Source organism: Psammomys obesus, unplaced genomic scaffold, assembly GCF_907164565.1.
Source record: "Psammomys obesus unplaced genomic scaffold, mPsaObe1.curated_primary_1811, whole genome shotgun sequence".
In the NCBI taxonomy this organism is placed as follows: domain Eukaryota; kingdom Metazoa; phylum Chordata; class Mammalia; order Rodentia; family Muridae; genus Psammomys; species Psammomys obesus.
This window is the reverse complement of record NW_026596166.1, coordinates 10,396,872-10,416,689: the sequence shown is the minus strand read 5'-3', so window position 1 is coordinate 10,416,689 and position 19,818 is coordinate 10,396,872. Positions and strand designations below refer to the sequence as shown.

Genomic DNA, 19,818 nt, shown 5'->3' with positions numbered 1-19,818 from the left:
CTGAAAAAGTCCATATGCGGAAGAGCGGGCGGAAAGACTGTAAGGGCCCGAGGATCAGGGGCTTCTGTGCGCATGTGTCCTAGTAACGCCAGAAGCTACATTCACAAAGTCTCAGCAACATGACTGCCTGAACGTGAGCTGGACAAGGAGGACACTACCAAAGCAGACATGCCAAAGTGGATGGGGCCTCAACCCTACACAGAAAACTGCCGGCAACTAGGGAATGCTGAGAGCAGAAGAAATTACCTTTCCCAGGAAAGAACACACCAAGTGCTTATGCAATACCAAATAGTCAGCCCTGAAAACACACATATAAGTAACATTATATAAAATGAGCAGGCTATATTTAGGCATATCTATGTATATACATCAATCTATGCATGTAATAATAAATTAATAAATAAAAAGGGGGCACAAATTTGAAAGAGGGCAAGGAGGGGTAGAGAGGAGGGCTTGGAGCAAGAAAAGGAATGGAGAAATGTAATTATATTATAATCTCAAAAAAGTACACGTGCTAACAAAGACACAGGGACCAGAAAAAGGGGAAGCTGGATATGCTGGTTCTTAGGTAAGACACATCAGACCTAGAAGAAGAAGAAGGTGACTTCCTAAAAGAAGCAACGGCTAAACTCTGAACTACAGGGAATAGGGGGAACACAAGTCCATAACATTTGCTGAAGAAAGAACGATTCTGGTGCTCCTGCTGCTGACAGAAATACAGATGCAGTCCACACAGTCAGAGCAGAAAGCCGACTTAGGTACACCCTGTGCTGGTTGTAAATTACATTGACCACAACGGCATTTGTTTGAACTTGGCACCTTATCGTGGTTAGCTTCGAGGGAGTCTTCTCCAAGGTCAGACCATGTGGTTTTGGTAACCAGCCTCTCATCACAAGTCAGGAACAAGTCAGCCCTTGCTGCACTGGCCAAGCTCTGTCAGTCTTCTTCGGATCAGTCACAACACGTAGGTCCTCCCTGGCTTTGGGTCCCCTGCCAATGGCTTGGGCCTCTTGAGCAAGCCTCCTGATGCCCCATCCCACAGGGAGGCCCTGCACCAGTGAAGGAGGTCCTAGTGAGAAAAGAGGACTCTTCCTTCTATTTAGAACTAGGCTACTGTCTTAGCAAACATACAACTTTAATCCACAAATGCGGTGGTCCTGTAGCTAGCACTCAGGAGGCAAAAGGAAGGGGACGGGAGTTTTGGGTCAGCCTGGGCTTCATAATGGCCACAGGTAGAGTGGATGAAACCCATTTTTTTTTTTTGTACACCAGCCAAAAAATGATAAAATATTAAAAGGGGAAAAAAAAACAGATATAATTGAATGAATAAAGTTGTCTTTCATACTAAATAACCAGCCCGTTCTCTGGGATGGCTGAGCTCTATGATGCTAGTTGATTTCTTAGACTCTGAAATAAACACAGCAGAAGGTGAGCCTAACTAACTCCAGTCTGCAGAACCTGGATTCCCACGGCAGGTGCTGTGGCACACACAAAAAAAACGCTTACCTCAAACACTGTCTTTCAGTAGCTCGAGACGACATGACTTAACGTTCTTTCAAGCAACCTTGGCACATCTGCTCCGTTCCCCACACTGTTTCACTGCTTTGGTTAGCAGACGGGAGCAAAGGAAGGATGGGAGGGTTTGTTTCAATTTACAGTTCTAGGGGACACAGTCCTTCATGGAAAGGAGGGTGTGACACAGGAGCAGGGGACAGCCAGACGCACTGTGTCCCCAGTCAGGAAGCAGAGAGCAGTGTCTGCGTCTGCTCATGCTCGCTTTTTCCTTTTTGCTCAGTCAAGGACGGTCAGGTGGTAGTGGCCTACAGTTGACATGGGTCTCTCCACTTCAGTTAACCTGACTTAGATTACCCCTCACCGGCATGCCCGCTGAGTTGACTACATTAACCATTACGTTCACGGCAGTTATGTCTTCAACTAGAGACAAGTGTTACTAAGAGTCACAACTCTTATTCCAGAGGGACCCTAATGATGCCATGGACTCAGGAGGCTGAAACCTCAAAACAAAGTCCTAAAACAGACTATTCTTGCTGAGCCAGAGACAGCCAAAGGTCATGCCTCAAAGCGGCCAGGTAGGCTGCAGCCCATCCGGATCACAACTGAAAGTGACTGGGGGACAAGGTATCGTTGGGACTGAAGCACCAGGGCCAGGTGATTTCTCCTTGTTTCCTGTGGTTACAGTTTCATCAGCCCGCTCGCCCTCCATTTCTAGATAAAGATGGAGTCCACAGCTGCAAGCTGTGTGACCTGCTGAAGCAGGGAGCGAGCAACAGTCAACCTTCCTCCACGGAGCCCCCCCAGCTACCGTTTCTGATCAGAATTAAACCATTAGTTATAAAGGCTTTAAATCAATAGAGGTCCAATACCAGAGGCACCGTGCCCGCCAGCAGACTGATTCATACGCTCACCCTACCTTAGCATCTGAAATTATGCAAGTTCATTATTATTCAGCATCTCAGGACCCTAAAATTAAACCCACTAAATCCTAAGAAACGGAATTTATGACCTGAGAACCACTGGTCCAAACGAAACCATTCAAACACACGTTCTTCTTGACTTTTGTAAACAGTAGACACGGATGGGGGGAAAGGTCAGGAAAACGCTATCACTGAGCTCAGGCCATAAACCACCTCGGAAGGGGCATAGCATCTTGGAACAAAAATGAAACACAACTTCAAAAGACACCTTTGGCAGCAGTCCCTACGGTGACGGGGTACGTGTGGTTTCTCTCATTTGCTCATGTATTTTCCCATGCATGTTAAAATGGTGAGCAAAGCATTGGAGGAACAAAGAGGCTCCCACATAGTTTCCAGTGTCTCACAGGTCTGCCTGCTTCCTTCTCTCTCCATCTCTCACCCCTGAGCAATGGAAGGTCTAGCCTGGAAGCTACTGCACAGATTTGGAGCTAGGCTGCCTGGTACTTGATCCCAGCTCACTTCTGGGGTTAACCTCATGTAAGTTCCCTGACCACTTTGGACTCAGTTTATTTATCTGTAAAATGGGAATAAAGTAGTGTGAACTTACTGGGGGAATGGCAAAGTGCTTAGCACTGGGTCTGGCACATAAGCACTCTAAAGTCCCGTTACATCTGTGGATGTGACACATATTAAGCTTTGTATTTGTGGAATTCTTTTCAACCCTGTATTCAGAATTAAACCATTCATCCAGGTGTGCCTCTGGAAATATCTGTCTGTGCCTTTTGAAAAGGAGATTTTAAGAAAATTATCTGTTCGCGTGTATCCATGTTGGCTACACGCATGTGTGGTTGGAAGAAGCTGTCAGAGTTCCTCAAGTCAGGGGTCCAGGCAGCGGTGAGCAGCCTGACATGGATGCTGGGAACTGAACTGAACTGACAGCAGGGCTGGGGGTGTTCTCGGCAAGAACAGTACCCTAACCACTGAGCACCTGCAGAGAGGCATGGAATGCAGATGGTCGCCTCACCGTGACAGCAACTCACCGCAGCTCATTTGGCACAAGGTCACAGGAACTGAAGCCGAGGGCTGTTGATTGTCATTACTTAACTGTTATTATTGAATTATCTAAGTATTTAAGCGAGAGCTCTCACTCCCAGCAAGACTGAAGTCAGAAGCAGGCCTATCCACGTGTGAGTGGCAGCCATGTTCATGGATATTATTATTTTCATAATGAAACCGACTTTATCAAAGTAAAAATACTCACACCCTTCAACCCAATAATTTTACTTGCTGTCTAAAGGCAATTAAAAAGATGAAGAGAAAGCCATGTGCCCAAGATGTATACTGTGGAGTTTTTCTAACAGTGAAGTGTTTAAAACAAATTAAGTATTCAACAATGGAGCATAAAGCACAATGGTACAAGATAATGTAGTCATTAAAAGTAATTTCAAAACCATGTAGGAACGTGGAAAAACATTTCAGCAAATGTTAAATGAAGGAACACGACAAAAACATGATCTGCGCTATGATCATTGCTGGCAACGAATATTTACATAACTAGACGAAGACTGGAAAGAAATAGATAATAAAATAATTCGGGTTGCAGTTGAGGGGCTAGAAGAGAAACTCTTTTTATTTCCTCCACTGTTTTTGCTGCCCCCTCCCCCCTCCCAGGCCCTGCTAACCTAACTGCAATCACTCAGGTTCGCTCCCATTGGTAAGTTACCTTCTGCAACAGAATCTGCTGGGTGCAGGCTTGGAGGAAAGCCAGTGTTGCTCAGGTACCGAGGCCTCTGGAGCTCAGCAGAGCGTGGGACCGATCAGGGCCTGCCCGTTAAGACCTGCGGTGGGGACGGCAACCATCCCAAAAAGCAGTCTCTGAGCTAGTCCAACACTGGTCACGCCATGGACACAGCACTGGAGCTCACAGCATCGCTAACAACGCTCATAAGATCGCTTCACACAAAACCGGTCTTGATACCTTCAACATTCTGTCACGGAGTGGGGAGGGGCACACAAGGCCCCACCCTGTGGGTGGGAAAGACATTTTCTTCAGCGGGATAGCCAGCTACTGGTCAGCTGTCCATTCTCCCATAAAGGACTCCCCCTAAAAACCACCTGAACTAAACACAGGGAATCACCAGAAAAGATGTGAAAGTAGGAGGGGGAGTGGTTAGCAATAGAAAGGGAATCGGCAGTGAATGTAATAAAAACACATTGAATACATGTATGCAGATCTCCGAATGAAACCTATTATTATGCACAATATACACTAGTAAAAAAATTACAGGGTAGCCTAACACAGCCATGGCTTTTAAAGCCCTGGCATCACTTAGCAGCAACGGTTTCTCATAATGGGCAGGCAGGGTGAGGGGTAACCAGCAGAGCTAACTCTGGGGCGACAGTGCTCTTCCATAATCTTTGATAAGAGGCTTCTCTGGTGGACCTGGGGTCATCCTGCCGGAACCACAACTGCTCCATCTCATTCCAAGGTCACCTCTGCCAGAGACTGGAGTTCCTCACCCTAACATGACAGGAGCTCTCCCTCTCCCTAGACGAAAGGAAGGGTCTGTCCCTTTAAGAGGGAGGGAAGCACATGAAAGCTGATTGTTTGTTATTAAATTGCAATTTTGGTGGGGGTGGAGTGGAAAAGGAAAGATTCAATTCATTCACACTTCATTGACTTTCATTCTTACTGCCGGGAGCCAGTGAGCCCAATTAAAAAAGCTGGAGGGGCGGGGAGGGTACAGTTTAGAAGGTTGGGGATTCAATCATTCAGCCACTGAAAAAGCACCAACAAAAGGAGGCGTCATTGTGGAACGGGGTCCTTTAATGGCTGATGGTCACCCAGGCGTCGTGAGAGTTGGCAAGTGGCCTCTAGACCCAGGTCAGTCCAGGGCACCTGAAAGGGTAATGAGGAAAGTCTCTAAAGGGCAAGAGCAGGGGGGCGCAAAGGCTGAGCTGCTGTAGGGGTGCTGAGTTCACCAGAAGAGACGGCTATTCACCCCCGTGAAGCCATGGGTCCCCTGAGTGGGTAGGTGCCTGTGAAAAGGCAGAAAAAAAAAAAAAGAAAAAAAAAAAAAAAAAAAGAAAAGGCGGGTGTCCACACATGTAAGCATCATCCCTTTATACTCAGCCACTCCAGACAGAAGGCAAAGCTACGAGCAGAGAAGAGTGGGGCCCAGACTGGGTTCTCTGTTCAGTCACCTCCTGTCACCGCTCAGGAACTTATTTCAGCCACAAAGTGGGGACGGTACACCAACCTGTGAGCAGGGCATGGAGGTGTAAGCATGCAATGGCCAGCTGCTGCTATTGTCCTGCCAGAATAATGCTGTGCCCAGGAAGTTGAACCCGAAAGCCAAACCGTTGGGGCTCATTGTCCTTTGGGGAAATGGGGACTTTGGCCAACTCACTTAACCAACTTGTGCATGCCTCAGTTTCCTTATGAAAAGTTCACAGCGACTCTTCTCTGTGAAGGCATGCTTCATACTGGAAGCACCGGACAGGGCCAAGAACTCAGTGAGGCTTGGGAGGGCCTACTTTTAACCAAATAAAACAGGTGGCTCTTGGTAGCTCTTAGTTACTCTCTGCCACTTGGATGCTCAAAGCAGAATGAGGACAACAAAACAAAACAAAACCAGACAGGCCAATGTCCACTTTGGGAATAACCCAGAAGAGATTAGCAACTCCAGCTCTGACATGTGAACTGGCTTGATTAACTCAGTTCAGACCGTATACACCTAACAAAATATCCTCGGATATAAAACATCTTCATGACTGAATATTACATTTGTTGCCAATTATGCCTTCAGAAGACTGGGGGTCGGAGGAGCTACAGGTTTGGCATGGTGATCGTGATGAAACAACCAACTGGGAGTCAACGTGAAATGAGAGCCTCCCCCGGGACCTTCTGCTTCACAGAGGACCCTGGGTGGTACGATTTGGCAGGGGCTACCCTGTGATTTCTTACTTACAGGGCAGACACAGAACCTGGGGTCAGAGGTTGTCCGGCCCCCAACGGCTACTTCAGAGAGTGGTCCTCACCGTCCTCGGTTAGACAAAAGATGCCCCTGCACCAGTCCCAAGGGCCACACATCTTAGTGTCACCCTGGCCATTGTGGCCAGATGGATTGCTTTACAGCTGGCTGAGGTACCTCGCACTCATCAGCCACGCAGGCTGCACCAATTTCAGGAACGCTTTCTTCGGAGGGACACCTGCTTTGGGGGACAGCAGAGCAGATGGCCAGAGTCTCTTGGATCCCCGGCTTCTAGCCACAAAGTGGAGCCGGCATCTGCAGCCTTCGGGCCCCGGCGTGGCCCCTGCCTACAATAGGTCAGCCACTGCCTCCACTAGCCATCTGCTCCAGCCAAGACCTTTGCGCCCTACAGAATGTATGGCTAATTAAAATGATTATGGGCATACACGAAGCTATTCTTCCGAGACAGAGGTTGCTGAGCTGATCTCTGCGGCCCGGGAGACTGAAGCACATTAATTTTGAAAAGGGAAGGGCCTTGTAAGCCCAGAGGAAGAGCAACACAATTTCCTCTGTTGACAAAACGGCATAGAAGGCTGAGCTCAAGTGTCTCCTTTCAATGGGGGAGCGTAACTAGCAAAGCAAAGGGATCTCTGAAGAGGACCAAAATTCTGTTTAGGGTGCACTGCATTCGGGGTGTGTTCAGTTAGTCTTAAATGTTCAGAAAGCGGCACTCTAAGCTAGGTATTGGAAGCTGAATGTGCCTGGAGGTCTGGCTTTTGTTTCTGCAGGGACACGCTTCCCGGGACTGGGGGCCCGTTTCCCATTCTGCCACCTTTGAAGGCCACGGCAGTGGAGAACCTTGACAGGCCCAGCCTCCAGCCTCTCCGTTTTGAACTCAGGGAGGAGCTGCTGGACTGGAATGCAAATTAGTGCCTTCATCTCTGAAGAACCTGGCTTAACGAGAATTAATGCATGGCTTTTAAGTGCACGCATACTCACGTGAGTCCTAGTGTGCATAGCCAAAAAGCCTTTAAGCGCTGCAAAGAAATGCTCGGTGTCAGCCTTTTCCATTAGCAAGGCTGGAGGTTAGTGAATTTTAAAGTCCTAAAAGGAGGAAGTCTCCATACCCCTTTGGAAGGTACATTAGATTGAACCTAAATTTAGAAAAACTCTACGTGGGTTTCATTAACTAGAATGGGTAGTATTTATACTTCTAATCATCACAGCCGCTGAATGGATAGTAAGCAAAACTCTTGTCTATGGAACATATTTCACGGTTTGGTTGGGCAGGGTTATAATCATCGCTAGAATATGGATCATCACTAGCTGGATTTTGATTTGCTGTCAGTCTTAAGTTTCCAGTTGGAAAGTATCAGAAATTTCTGATCTAGAAGGCTGTGGAGTAGAGATGGAGGGTTTTTTGTTGTTTTTAATGATTGATTGTAGTTTTTGTGCCTTGCTGTTTTACTTGCATGTATGCTTGCTCGAGGCTGTCAGATTCCCTAGAACTGGAGTTACAGAGAGTGGTGAGCTACCGCATGGATACCAGGAACTGAACCCAGGTTGTCTGAAAGAGTACTCAGCCATCCCTCCAGCCCCAGAGATGGACTTCAGGGCACCAAGGTCTGCAAGCCTTGTAAGAACAAGAGTTGTCTTGTTATCTTTGAAGAGGCTTCCGGGGTCATGGGTCATGTTCAAGGGATCTACAATCCCATATGGGAGTAGACATGTGATCAACGAGACTGAAAACACAGAAAGGGAAGACTGAGGTAACATTAACAAAAACGCGTGTCCTGAGGATGTCATCCCGTTAGTTGGGAAAAAAAATGGCATCAATTAGGAGACTGTTTGCTTTGTCAATGGTGTTTTAAGGATACAAATGGGACAATGGAGAAAGAATATGTATGTTTCAACTACGAAAGATGTGAGTAGAATTTCTCTTAGTTACTAAAAAAAAAGCATGTGTGTCCCACAATTAAATATCGACCCATACGATGGAATAAATACCCATACAATGCTTTCAGCACCAAGTTATACATATATGAAAATAACATAAGGAAAAGATAGTTTCAGATTTTTCAAAGCAGTTTGAATTGATGTAGGCAGCAAATCGGGGTTTTTTTGTTTTGTTTTGTTTTTTGTTTTAAGGGTTTATTTTTGGGCGTGGGGGTTGCTGGCGGACTAACCAAGCGCCATGCTAGCCTCTCACCTGCACAGCCCAACAGAACGCCTGGACTCCCCGACCACCCCTGGGCCCGTGTGCCCGTCAGATTTAACTTCTCCCTCAGGTTCTCACTTAACTGCAGCCCGTGAGCCAGCGGTTTTGACTTTCATTATTATTGTCTGCAGTTGAAGAAATAATCGTTCAAAACCTCTTGTTCTTGATAAGGATCTTATAGACCCAATTTATTCCCTGTAGAGGAAAGCAGTTAACAAGGTGCCCCTGTTTTTTCAACTAGGGCAGAAAGCGAAGTGGCCCTGCCCCAATTGTATTAATTACACAGTCTTTTCTGCCGAGCTTGAAGAATGGAGGCTAGAATTAAAACGTATGTGGCTTTCTGTCCCCCTCCCTGCTAGCTACCTGTGAGGGAACATGGGCCTGAAGCCCAAGCTATTCATCAAAGGGGCTAAAAATGTACTCCTAAGATCCTGAAATCTCACTTCTGTTTCTTAATAAAGTAAAGCACAAACAGTGTCAACCAAAACCCTCTTGATACTCACACCTTAGAGCAGGACCAAGAATGTGCCCTTTGTTGGCTGGGATTCACTCAGAATAGAAGGTCCACTTGAACTGACTCGGGTGAAAATGATCCCATAAGAAAGAGAAAAATCACCATTCCTTTCAGTCCTAGCCAAGAGGAGAGGTCAGACTCCCCAGGGATCCAATCGCCAGATAAACACACTAAATCGGAGGCCAGGCACATCTCGGCCTTTGGTGGGCTCTACCTGCCCTAGGAAGTAACACGTTCTGTGCCCTGCTTTCCAGATGGAATTCCGAAGGACCATACACAGCGCTGCAGAATTCGCAGAGGTCTTCTCCTATAGCACGGCTTTACTGCCTTGTAAATTACGCTTGGTAGGGGAGACATGCTTGATAGCTGGGTTAGGCATTTTCTCTTTCAGCAGGAAAGAATCAAATTGCCTGGTAAAAGCTCAAGGGAGTGGAGAAGGGCTGGAGATGGTGAATTCACTTACAATTTATTGGAGCTTCAACACAAGCAAACAGAAACAAAAGCCAAGCCTGACCAAAACCGCCTCATGGCAAAGTTCATTTTCTTTCTTTCTTTCTTTCTTTCTTTCTTTCTTTCTTTCTTTCTTTCTCTACTTTTATTTCTTGTGTACTAGAGTCACAGACAGCAGTGAGTGGCCATATGGGTGCTGGGAATTGAACCTAGGTCCTCTGCAAGAGCAGCCCGTTCTTTCAACAGCTCAGCCGTGTCTACAGTCCTAAGACAGTTTCTTTTCATATATTCTGTACAAGGAGAGGCACAGCAGCTATGCTGTGACCCTGTGAGCCTTCACCCACAGCTCAGGACAAAGGCGTGCTGTAAGGATAACTATGAGCATCAAGTTGTGGTGCCTGACTAAGGAAGCCTGGAGCTTCACACGGGCCTTACATTACATATGTATTTGGCTGCTTCAAAGCAATCTCTCTAATAGCCTTGCTCACACTCGTCTACGTATGTGGACCTTTCCAGGAGTACGAGAAAAAGTGCCGTTACAGGTAAACTGCAGAGAATTACCAATAGCCTGGGTTGTTCTTATGGGAGAAGGGCTTTGGACCAAACAATGATACAAAAGACATGGAGAACTACCATCTCCAGGGCCAAGAAATAACAGCCTTCGTGCAGAAGCGTGAGCCTGACTGGATAACCCCAGAGGGAAGAGAAAAATTCTTTTCAGACACAGTTCGCTCGTTTGTCCTGCGAGAGTGAGTTCCTAGTGGGAAATGAGCCGCCCGGGGACAGCTTTGATAGGTGAGTGGGACATTGTTTCATCCTACAGCCCACGCCTCCAGAGGACCTCAGTGAAGTCATGATTGGACTCAACCTGGAGCTAAAATTAGTTTCCCGTCAGGGAACACAGCCAGACCTCCCCCTGTTCAAATCCTGATAACTGGTTCTGATCCTTTTGTTGTCTTCATCAGGAAGCTCTGAGGCCGCTCTGGAGGGTGGGTTGGGGACAGAGGTGGCAACCAGACCCGTTGAAAGCAGGAGAAATGGCAGACCCAGAAGGCCAGCCAAGCAGTCCACCTATCAGATAGAAGAAGTCCGTCCCCACCCCTGACATTCAGCCCAGGGCAGGCCCAGCCCCATTCCCTCCCCGTGATGAAGCTCAACACCCCCAAAGACATGAAACATCGGGTTCTTAGGTGGCAAGGAAGGAGGAAGAAATGAAGACAGTGCAGAGAACCCCTGACAGATACAAACTCCCCACACTCCGCAGCTGAGGGACTATCCAACGAGGACGACACCTCTACCTCTTCGCCCCCTTGGATGCATGGACAGCTTCTGTACAAAGGACGGCGATTCCAGAACAAGCCCCTTGGACAGGTAGCTTTTCATTGCTGAGGCTCAAGCAGAAACCGACCACTGTTGGGGACACAACAGTGACATGCTCCATAAAACTACAACACAGGGCCTCCTGCCCCAGGAAAGGTGGCCAGCGAGAGCGAGACCTCGGCCAGGGTGCAGCCTCACAAAACTGGGATTCGCCCTTTGAACCTCAAAGGAAACATTCAAAACTTGAAGAGATAAAGTGATTTGGCCTGGGGGCTCAGCAGGAGGCCACTTGCTTAGCATGACCAAGCTTTGGGTTCCATCTATAGCACTAAAAAGACAGAAACGGCAGATTGACTCAGGTTTTTTTTTTTTTTTAAAGGGAGGATGCTGTGTGACAATCTCAGCAGGCAAGGCATGAGTGTGTTATCTGGCGCCCTGATGCTTTGGTGTGGGATGCAGCAGCTGATAACAGCGGGGAGCCTCTGCTGGGAGCAGACACCCAGAGAAAGGACATCGTCCAGGCCTCGGCCTACAGCTCTTTTAGAGAGGGTGGTGAACAGTGCAGGTTCTGACTGGGGTGTCAAAGGGTCCTCGCTGAGGTTTCTGGAGGATTCGTGGGAAGCTGCAGCACACGGAGGGTGAGGGCAATCTCTCGATGAGACTGCTCTTTACCAACAGCGAGGTTTCTCCGGCCTCGGGCTTCAGCTCATGTTTGCTTACGGATGAAATCAGAGGCTCGCTTTTTTAAATAACAACTCCAGCAGAGTCAGTTACCCCGTAAGTCGGTGAAGGGGCTAACAAAGCCCAATGATACACTGCCAAGAATGGCCACCTCTGCCCAGAGGCTTTCTGGGTATCCCTGGAGAGTAAGTAGAAACTACTGTGTGAAAAATAAACGGTTATGGGGTTTCTTGGCACCAAGTAATAATATCTTGAGACCAGTTCAAGAGATAAGATACTGGACTTAAAAAGAGTCTCTGAATAATTAAGCTTACCTCCTAAAGCGTTAAAGACTCTTTTTCGAGATGTATATCCCAATTAAATTTCATATCACCCAGACTCACGATGAAAGAGATTTTATATAGTAAGAGGACACCCTCCCTGACAGCAAGGAAAAACACAGTGTTATGAATATTCAGCTACGTAATGTACGCAGACTTTTGCCCCCTTAAAACTGTCTATGCAAAATGTTTGTGCCTGTGTGAGTATGTGTGTTTTCCTAGGCAAAAGTCTCTGTTTTAATGTTTCAAAGGGACCAGGAAAGGAAGGGACCACCGAACTGAGCACTTGAGAAGGCCAGCGTCCCTGCCCAGGCTGACTGGGTGTGTGCGCGTGTATTTATGGTTGGCTAGCATCCCCATTTACTAATATCTACTAATATCCTTGCTCCCAAGGGTGCCCTCAGCAATCAAACATCTGTCCTCAGCATCCTGATACCTGCAGACCTAAGGGACACTAGGTGTGGGGAAGAAATGAAGCTGGCAATAAATACTGAAAAGCACAAGAGCACTCACACATATACACACACACACCCAGTCAGCCTGCAGTCGGCAGACTCTTCCAGAAATCGGAGGGGCTTTGTCTCTTCCAGCTCATCTTCGTGTCTGGAATATTTACAGCTCCAATCTGGGCTGAGATTTGCAAGAAATATTTAGAGTTTGCTCAGCAAGGCATTCTTGATCATGCATGCTCTATAAGTGGGCTGTTGGCAAATGAGCCATGAAAAAAGACTAAAGAAAGCGTCACTACTTCTTCTTCTTCTCCTCTGACAGATTACAATGGTGTGCAGGATGAAAAGGGCACCAAGGAAGACAGGAGGAACTAGCCTGAGAGCTGAGCCTGGGGGTGGCAAGCCCAGAGAAGAGAAAGAGGTCTGGGAATGGCCAAGCCCTGGAAAAGCACTACTAGCCCACGCTTTGAAGCAAGAACAGTGTTTGAGCTGGTTTATCATATCCTGAGAGATAAAATGCAGACCATTTTAAAATACCAAAACATGGAGCCGGGGAGATGGTGCGGCAGTTAAGAGCACCGGCTGCTCTTGCAGGCAAAACATTTATGTGCATAAAATAAATAAATCTAAAACAAAACAAAACAAAACAAAACAAAAACCCTGGAAAAAATTGGAATGTGTGACTTCCATTCTTCTGACACAGAAGCTAGTTCATGGTTTGAGGTTGGAGACAGTGAAAGAGTCCGTTATTTTTAAATTTCTTTTTTTTTAAACTTGTGCACATGTATGTGTGTGAGGTGTGTGTTTGTGAGGGTAGTGTATCCTCACGTGTGTGCATGGATGGTTGACCCTTGTCTGTGGCGGGACCAGGGGAGAATGGTGTGCGTACTGTTTCAGCATTCTCCACCTTATTCCCTTGAGACAGCGTCCCTCTCTCATGACCCTGGAACTAGGCTGACCACCAGGAAGCCCAAACAATCCTGTCTTCATCCTTACAGCTACCTTCCTCCCCTTCTACCACCCCCACCAAGGATCTTCCTGCCTCTGTCTCCAGTCCCAAGCACAGAGGCGTTCTGGGGATTTGAACTCAAGTCCTCAGCACATATTCTTACCCGCTGAGTCCTTGGTTAGCTTTTTGAGTCACTTTTTAAGACGAAAGTGCCATAGCAGGGTGGGGGCGCGGGGTGGGGGGAGATACAATTCCAAGGAGAACTACAGGAACAGCAAACGGTATAAAAATAACTGAGCAGAAACGAGACACAGACATGTCAGTTTCCCAAACTCTGAGACACGAGTGAAAAACATGCAGGCTGGAAGATTAGCATCTCTGTCCAAGAGTCATAAGAGGGAAAACTACAAAGGGGCCAGGTCTGAACAGAGCCCGTTGCACCATGAACGCCTGAATTCTGTCTCCCGCGCAGAGCATCCATGCCCACGATCAATGACGGCCTGAGCTCCTTACCTCACTTCCGTCACTGGCTGGGATGTGTGACGGCCTCGCCTCCTCATCTAGCGGCTCAAGCACTGTCACCTCTGCGAACTCTTCCACAGACTCTTGGAACTCGGGTAGGGATCTTCGTCCGTAGCGCTTCCCGCCTCTGACATATTTGGGCTGAGCTTCTAGTGAACAGTCTAGACAAGGAGACGAGAGTTAAGGCCCCGTTACAAGAGAGGAAGCCCCGAACTGCCACTTTCGGGGTGGCGGGGCACAGCCTCTTGTATGATGCCCCCAAAGAAACCAGCCCTGTGAGCTAGCGGGGGCGGCTGTGCGCCCGTGAGTCCTCAGGTCAGATGCAGAGCAGTTTCTGCCTCAGATGGCCAGCAACCCCTGCATCTGTGTGACTGGCAAAAAGGGGCAAAGGTGTTGATGACGATTGGTTATGTATTTAGTAATTTGGTGGCTTTAAGTGTGGGAGGGCAAAAGAAGGAGAGAGAGGGGGGAACAATCTAAGAGGCACCTTGTGGGAAGTCCTGAACCTGGTAGGGTTCTGAAAAGTTAGCGTCCACACCAATGAGGAGGAAGCACCCTCAGGGACCTCTTGGTTAACTCTTCTACCTTCTGATCTCCCAGAGAAGCAGAGCTGACACTGGGGGGTCCCATCAATTATCAAGAGCGCCTCCCTTCCGCGAAACCTGGCATGAGGTTTCACTTTAAGATCTCAGAACGGTAAGGTGGGGAATAAAAATGGCGCCGCTTCTGTTTTCAGCATCAGAAAGGGCTACGTCCAGGGTAGAGTAGCCTCGGGCTCCGAAGAACTCCAGCATTCTGGAGTGGCAGTTCTCGGGTTCAACAGCTACCGCTTTCACCTTCACCACCACTGGTGCCCCCCACACCAAGCACCGCGCCTACAACCACCATTACTGCCGCAGCCATCACCTCCTCCACGCCACCTCCACCAGCAGGCTGCCCCCTCTCTACTCTGAGTGCTCTGAAGCAATAAAGATAAATACTTCACTCCATTCAAATGTCATCCTCAAGATCTGCCAGCACTTTGCATCGTACCAGGGGGATAAACATAAAATGTTGTGCTAAAATACAAAAAAGACTGGCGATGATTTGTTCTCCGTTGCGTTAGCATCTGTCTCTGCAGATACACACTTGACTCTGCAGATACACACACACTCTCTGGGTGTTGTTTGGACACGAAAGTCTGGTCACACTTCAGAACTCAGATACAAGAGTATTCATTGAGGTGTGTACATATCATCAGCGCAAGCACCAGTAATCAGATATGAGCTGAAGAAACAAAACCTTCTTCACCCTCAGTGGAAGCCTGGTTGGGTGGGTGAACTCTTACTTCAGCATTCCTGGGAGGGCAAATGGCCCTTCCTTGGGCACAAGCTCAGATTCTGCGATGCTCACAGATGCAGCTCACTGCATTCTGAAATGCTCAGGAAAGCTAAGAGTGAAGTATTTATACCAGCTATGCAATTTCCAGCGGTATTAATATGCAGCTCTTTCATAAGTCCCAGCCAAGTCATTTCATTAGATGGAGCTATTCTCTTACGGGAAGTGCTTAAGCATACAGAATTTATATTGAGAATGACATGCACCCTTGAAGGTACCTTTCCTCGGAAGGGAGTGTGTCAGCCTGTGTCTATTCGGGAGTGGCACAGACACTCGAGCTACTTGCTGGCAGCTGACACCCACGGATGCTGGTCAGACAAGAAGCAACGCAGAAGCATTCTTAATTTATTAGATGTTCTTGGATTTTAGTGCCGGACAACAGGATACACCGTTAGTGACTAGGAGGGCTTCGAAAAGACTAAAAGGAGAACAGAAAACCCGGGGCTTTCCGAGCATGAGCATGAAATTGCACCTGGGATAGGACTGGCAAAGGCGTCCTTACCGTGTGCTGCAGTGCACCCGAAAGGGAAAATGGACAGAAGGGGGAATCAACGGTCTCTCCAGAATCTACTGGGGATGGAGCCCTAGGCTTACCTGTGGGTGAAGCGGCTTCCTAGCTAGTATTGTTAACTCTCCCAGCACACAGATTGGTGGAATCTAAATAGCTCTCCTTCTAAACAAACAAACAAAAAGTGGCTGATTGTGAACTATGGGGGAATTGTTGTAGATTTGGGGGTTACTTTTTTGTTTCCTTTAGGAACTTTAAGACCTCTTAAATTACAATTTATTTTAATAACCAACTGTAAGCAAATTTTAAGTTAATATCTTGTATAATATATATATGTATGTGTGCATATATACATATGTATATCTATATAATGCACATATACAATAGGCCAGCATGTGTTTCCAGGTCCTGTGAAAATCTTACCAGAATGAAGATGTTAGCACATACAAAAGAAAGGTGGACTACTGAGCTTCCTTGTTAGAGTTTCCCGAACCATCTATGTGAGCAATAAAAAGTAAGCCCACCTCAGCAGTTAGAAATAGTTCCCTCTTAGAGGCACACACCCACACATCCCTGTTCTATTGAGAACATCAGCATGGCTGAGTTTATATGAAGGAAGGAGAGGCCCCAGGAGTAGGAAGGTCCAGAAAGAACATTCATCCTCTCAACAGGACTTCCCACGGTAGCAGCTGCAGTCCAAATATCGGCCACTGTGGGGACTTTAAGATACTCTCACTCAAACTGAAGAATGCAGTGTCTGCCCTTAACACAACTAATAGGAAGAAACTGCCACCCTGGGGCAAAATTGATTTACTCTGGGAGTGTACCCAGAAGCAAGAGTTTTTCTCTGAGCTTCATTCTGAAACAATCTTACTGGGGCCAGATAATATGGGGTCCTTTGGTTTATGGAGAAATGAAACTGTTTACATCTCAGGCTTTCCTTCAGCATAGGCCAGAGCTCCAAGGATAGACCTGAAACAAGGCATGACATTAGGACTGTCCTGTCCCTGGCAGTTAGCTTTTGCAAAGGATAGTCACGAGTCATTTTCTCTTCTTTTTCATTTCTACTGTTTTCAAGCACAAAGATAACCGGGGTAGGTATGAGATGGGAGTGCCTGTTTCACGAGCTTGAGAGCGTGAGCTTGCAATGTCAGCACCTGGACCTATAGTCCCAGCTGCAGCTTCACCTTCAATGTGAGGTGGATTCCTTCAACTCATTTTTACTAGACTCCTGAGCGATTATCTCATGACCATTGAGGGACATGATGAGTGTTTGTTTTTAATCATGTTTTAAATCAAACTTCTGTGAATGTTCTTAGACTGTTTCCAAGGATGAAGAAGAGAGTCCAGCCATCGTCCAAATGGCTCCTGCTTCCTGTCTCCCTTCCTGACCCTTTAGTGAGCCAAGGACATCATTGCCAGAGACACCAGGAACACTGGCACCTCAGTCCACGACTATGCCTCTCTCGTGGAGTTTCTGCATCTGCTCAAGGGGTCTTTGCCGAGCCCTCTCTAGAGTCAGTCATCACATCCCCCTTCCAAAGACTCCAGGAGGGTGGCAGTGAGGTGCTACTTGAGAGCCTTCAAATCGCATTTCTGTTCAGCTCACAGGATGCCTGAAATCAGCTTGAAAATGAGAAAGGATAAAAAATGAACTGTGTGCGAATCTCAAGACAAACATCCCCAAAAAGCTTTGTTGGAAAGGCTGTCAGCGCAGCCTAGGGGGTCACATGGTCCTGTTGTACAGCCCCTTACTGCATGGTCGACTGTATCACCCCACCCCCATCCTGTTACATCCTGAGGGTAGAAGGCTTTGGGGAGTCCATAACCACAACTGAGCCTAAATACAATCAAAGCAAAGGGCTAGAATCCAAGAGCAATCAGGCTAGACTACAAAGACAGACAGACAGATAGATAGATAGACCAGGATGAGTGGGATGGGGATGGGGATGGGAAGAGAAGGATGAAGGTAGAACTATGACGGCATAGGGAAACATGGAGATGGAAGGGGAATAAATGAATTAGACGGGGGTGGGGGGAGAAGATCAAGAGGAGATCAAAGGTGAGAGAAGAGGAGAGGAGAACAAGGAAAAGAGGAGGAGGGTAGAGAAGCAGGTTAGTGGCCAGAGAAGGTAAGGAATGGGTTTGGCTCAGAAATGGGAAAGAGAAGAAAGGACAGAGGATGAGTGGCACAGAAAGACTTCAGCAGTAGCCGTCTGACGTGGCTTTTGCTTCCCAGAAAAGACAACATCAGTAAGGGTGCATGACCATCCCACACACCCTTCCCAAGACAGCAGTTTTGGGGTTTTGGAACATTGGTACGTCATTCCCCAACTACTCTTCTCTCTGAGGTCTCACTGCACTGGCCTTGTTCAGCGACAACCCCATCCCCACCCCACAACCCCTGGGCGCAGCTGAGAGAATTCTAGGAGCAGTCTGTACATCAGTTATTATTCAAGAGATGCTTCTTGCAGGAGGATACGGTTTTAGAAAAATGCTCTGATCAGCTCTGCCAGATCCAGAAGGCTCTGAGGGGAAAGCTTGCTGAAGAGAGCAGAGGACTGTGGTGTGGCCCACACCCTGGGCTGACTGGACCAGTTCCACAGTCTATCTCAGATGTACAGAAGTCAAGGATCCACGGATAGGGGAAGCTCTGTACCAATAGCAATTACAGAGCTTCCCAGGCTTTGCCTGGGAGGACTGATTGGCTGACCCACGAGGAGGCTCCGCATCTGCCATCACATTGCAGAAGAGCGCAATCACATTTCCCTGACTGAGTCTTCCCAGTTCTTCAAGGCTCAGCTCTAAGCATTTCCTTCAAGGAACTTCTTGGCACAACTTTCGAGGTACTTTTCTCCTGTGCTGTTGTGTAACTCATACTTTCTGCAGCTTCCAATTTAATAATGGCCACAGCCACGTTTTTCTAAAAGCACTTTTATGTGTTAAGAATTTCCTATCCATTTTAGACTGTGACACTTTCTGGGGCATTTGAACTTCATGGAAAGAATACGGGCATTGGAGCCAAATGAACCCGGAACAAGATACTTCCTCCACCAGGGTCTTGAGGGTTAGGAATTCCTAACTTTATGAAGGCTTCACTTCCTCCTTAAAGGAGTGCCGCGGAACAAGGTCATGTTCCTGCCTAGCAGCTCATCATAGGAGCTTTGACCTGTACTCTAGCCCTTCCATCCAGGCTGCTGTGTTGCTGGTGGCTTCCCAAAGCCATCAGAGTAGGAAGCGGTACCCAGCAGTAGGCACCTGGAGAAGCAGGGTCAGGAAGAGTCTCCCAACCTTCAGGTCACAGCACATTTCCTCAGTCTCATTTTTTTTCGAACATGTCAGATTAGTGGCAAATGTACCATAAGATACCAGAAACCAGAGCCATTCTGATCTCGATCTTGCGTTGATTTTCTCTTCCCTGTTACTTGGTTTCACCTTCATGCCTAGGCTGCTGCGAGAGAGATGAACAGACACTCAAAGACTCTCATGTCCTTTGTGTCCCCCGTGTGGGAGCCTCCTTACACACTCGCCGCAATTGAAATAAAATGTACTACTCCCAAGCACATTCTTTCATTATGGAGATTAGCACCCTGTTCTCTAAGTGTAAGCAGCACGGGTCTTTGTAGGCCGTTGCACGGATTGTTAAAAGATTGCCTTTTATTTTTAGTAACATTTTCCTAACAATAAGCAACTCCCTATGGCATTTTAATAACTGCTTGGTCTCTAAATATACACACAAGCCACAATTTGCCTACAGACACACTGCCAACTTTTTTTTCCCCTGCCACACGCATACTATCCAAAGTGAGTACCCTTCCATACTCGTGATTATTTACGTTACGTAAAATCTGCGAGAGGCATGCCCTGATGAGCCAAGAGCATCGTTATAGTTCACGGCCAAAGTTCTATCATTTTTACTGACTACCAGCAGGCACAAGTTTTTCACAACTTGCAGATACCCTCTTTTTTTTTTTTTTTTTTTTTTTTTTAAGTCAGAATCTCAATGTACAGCCCGGGTTGACCTTGAACTTGCAGTCCTCAGCCTCCCAAATATTAAGACTGCAGGGCTGCCCCACCATGCCCTGAATATAAACATTCTAA

The 19,818-nt window shown here is 47.3% G+C and overlaps 1 protein-coding gene across 4 annotated transcripts in view; it reads right to left on the bottom strand.

Annotated features, from left to right (window-relative positions):
• Positions 1-19,818, bottom strand: part of Nin (ninein) — a 100,350-nt gene that overhangs the window by 52,967 nt on the left and 27,565 nt on the right. For all 4 annotated transcript variants that reach the window (XM_055595512.1, XM_055595515.1, XM_055595513.1 and 1 more), the window contains exon 4: positions 13,824-13,993. In XM_055595512.1, the coding sequence (XP_055451487.1) occupies positions 13,824-13,993 (170 nt within the window). The remainder of the gene's footprint in view (positions 1-13,823; positions 13,994-19,818) is intronic.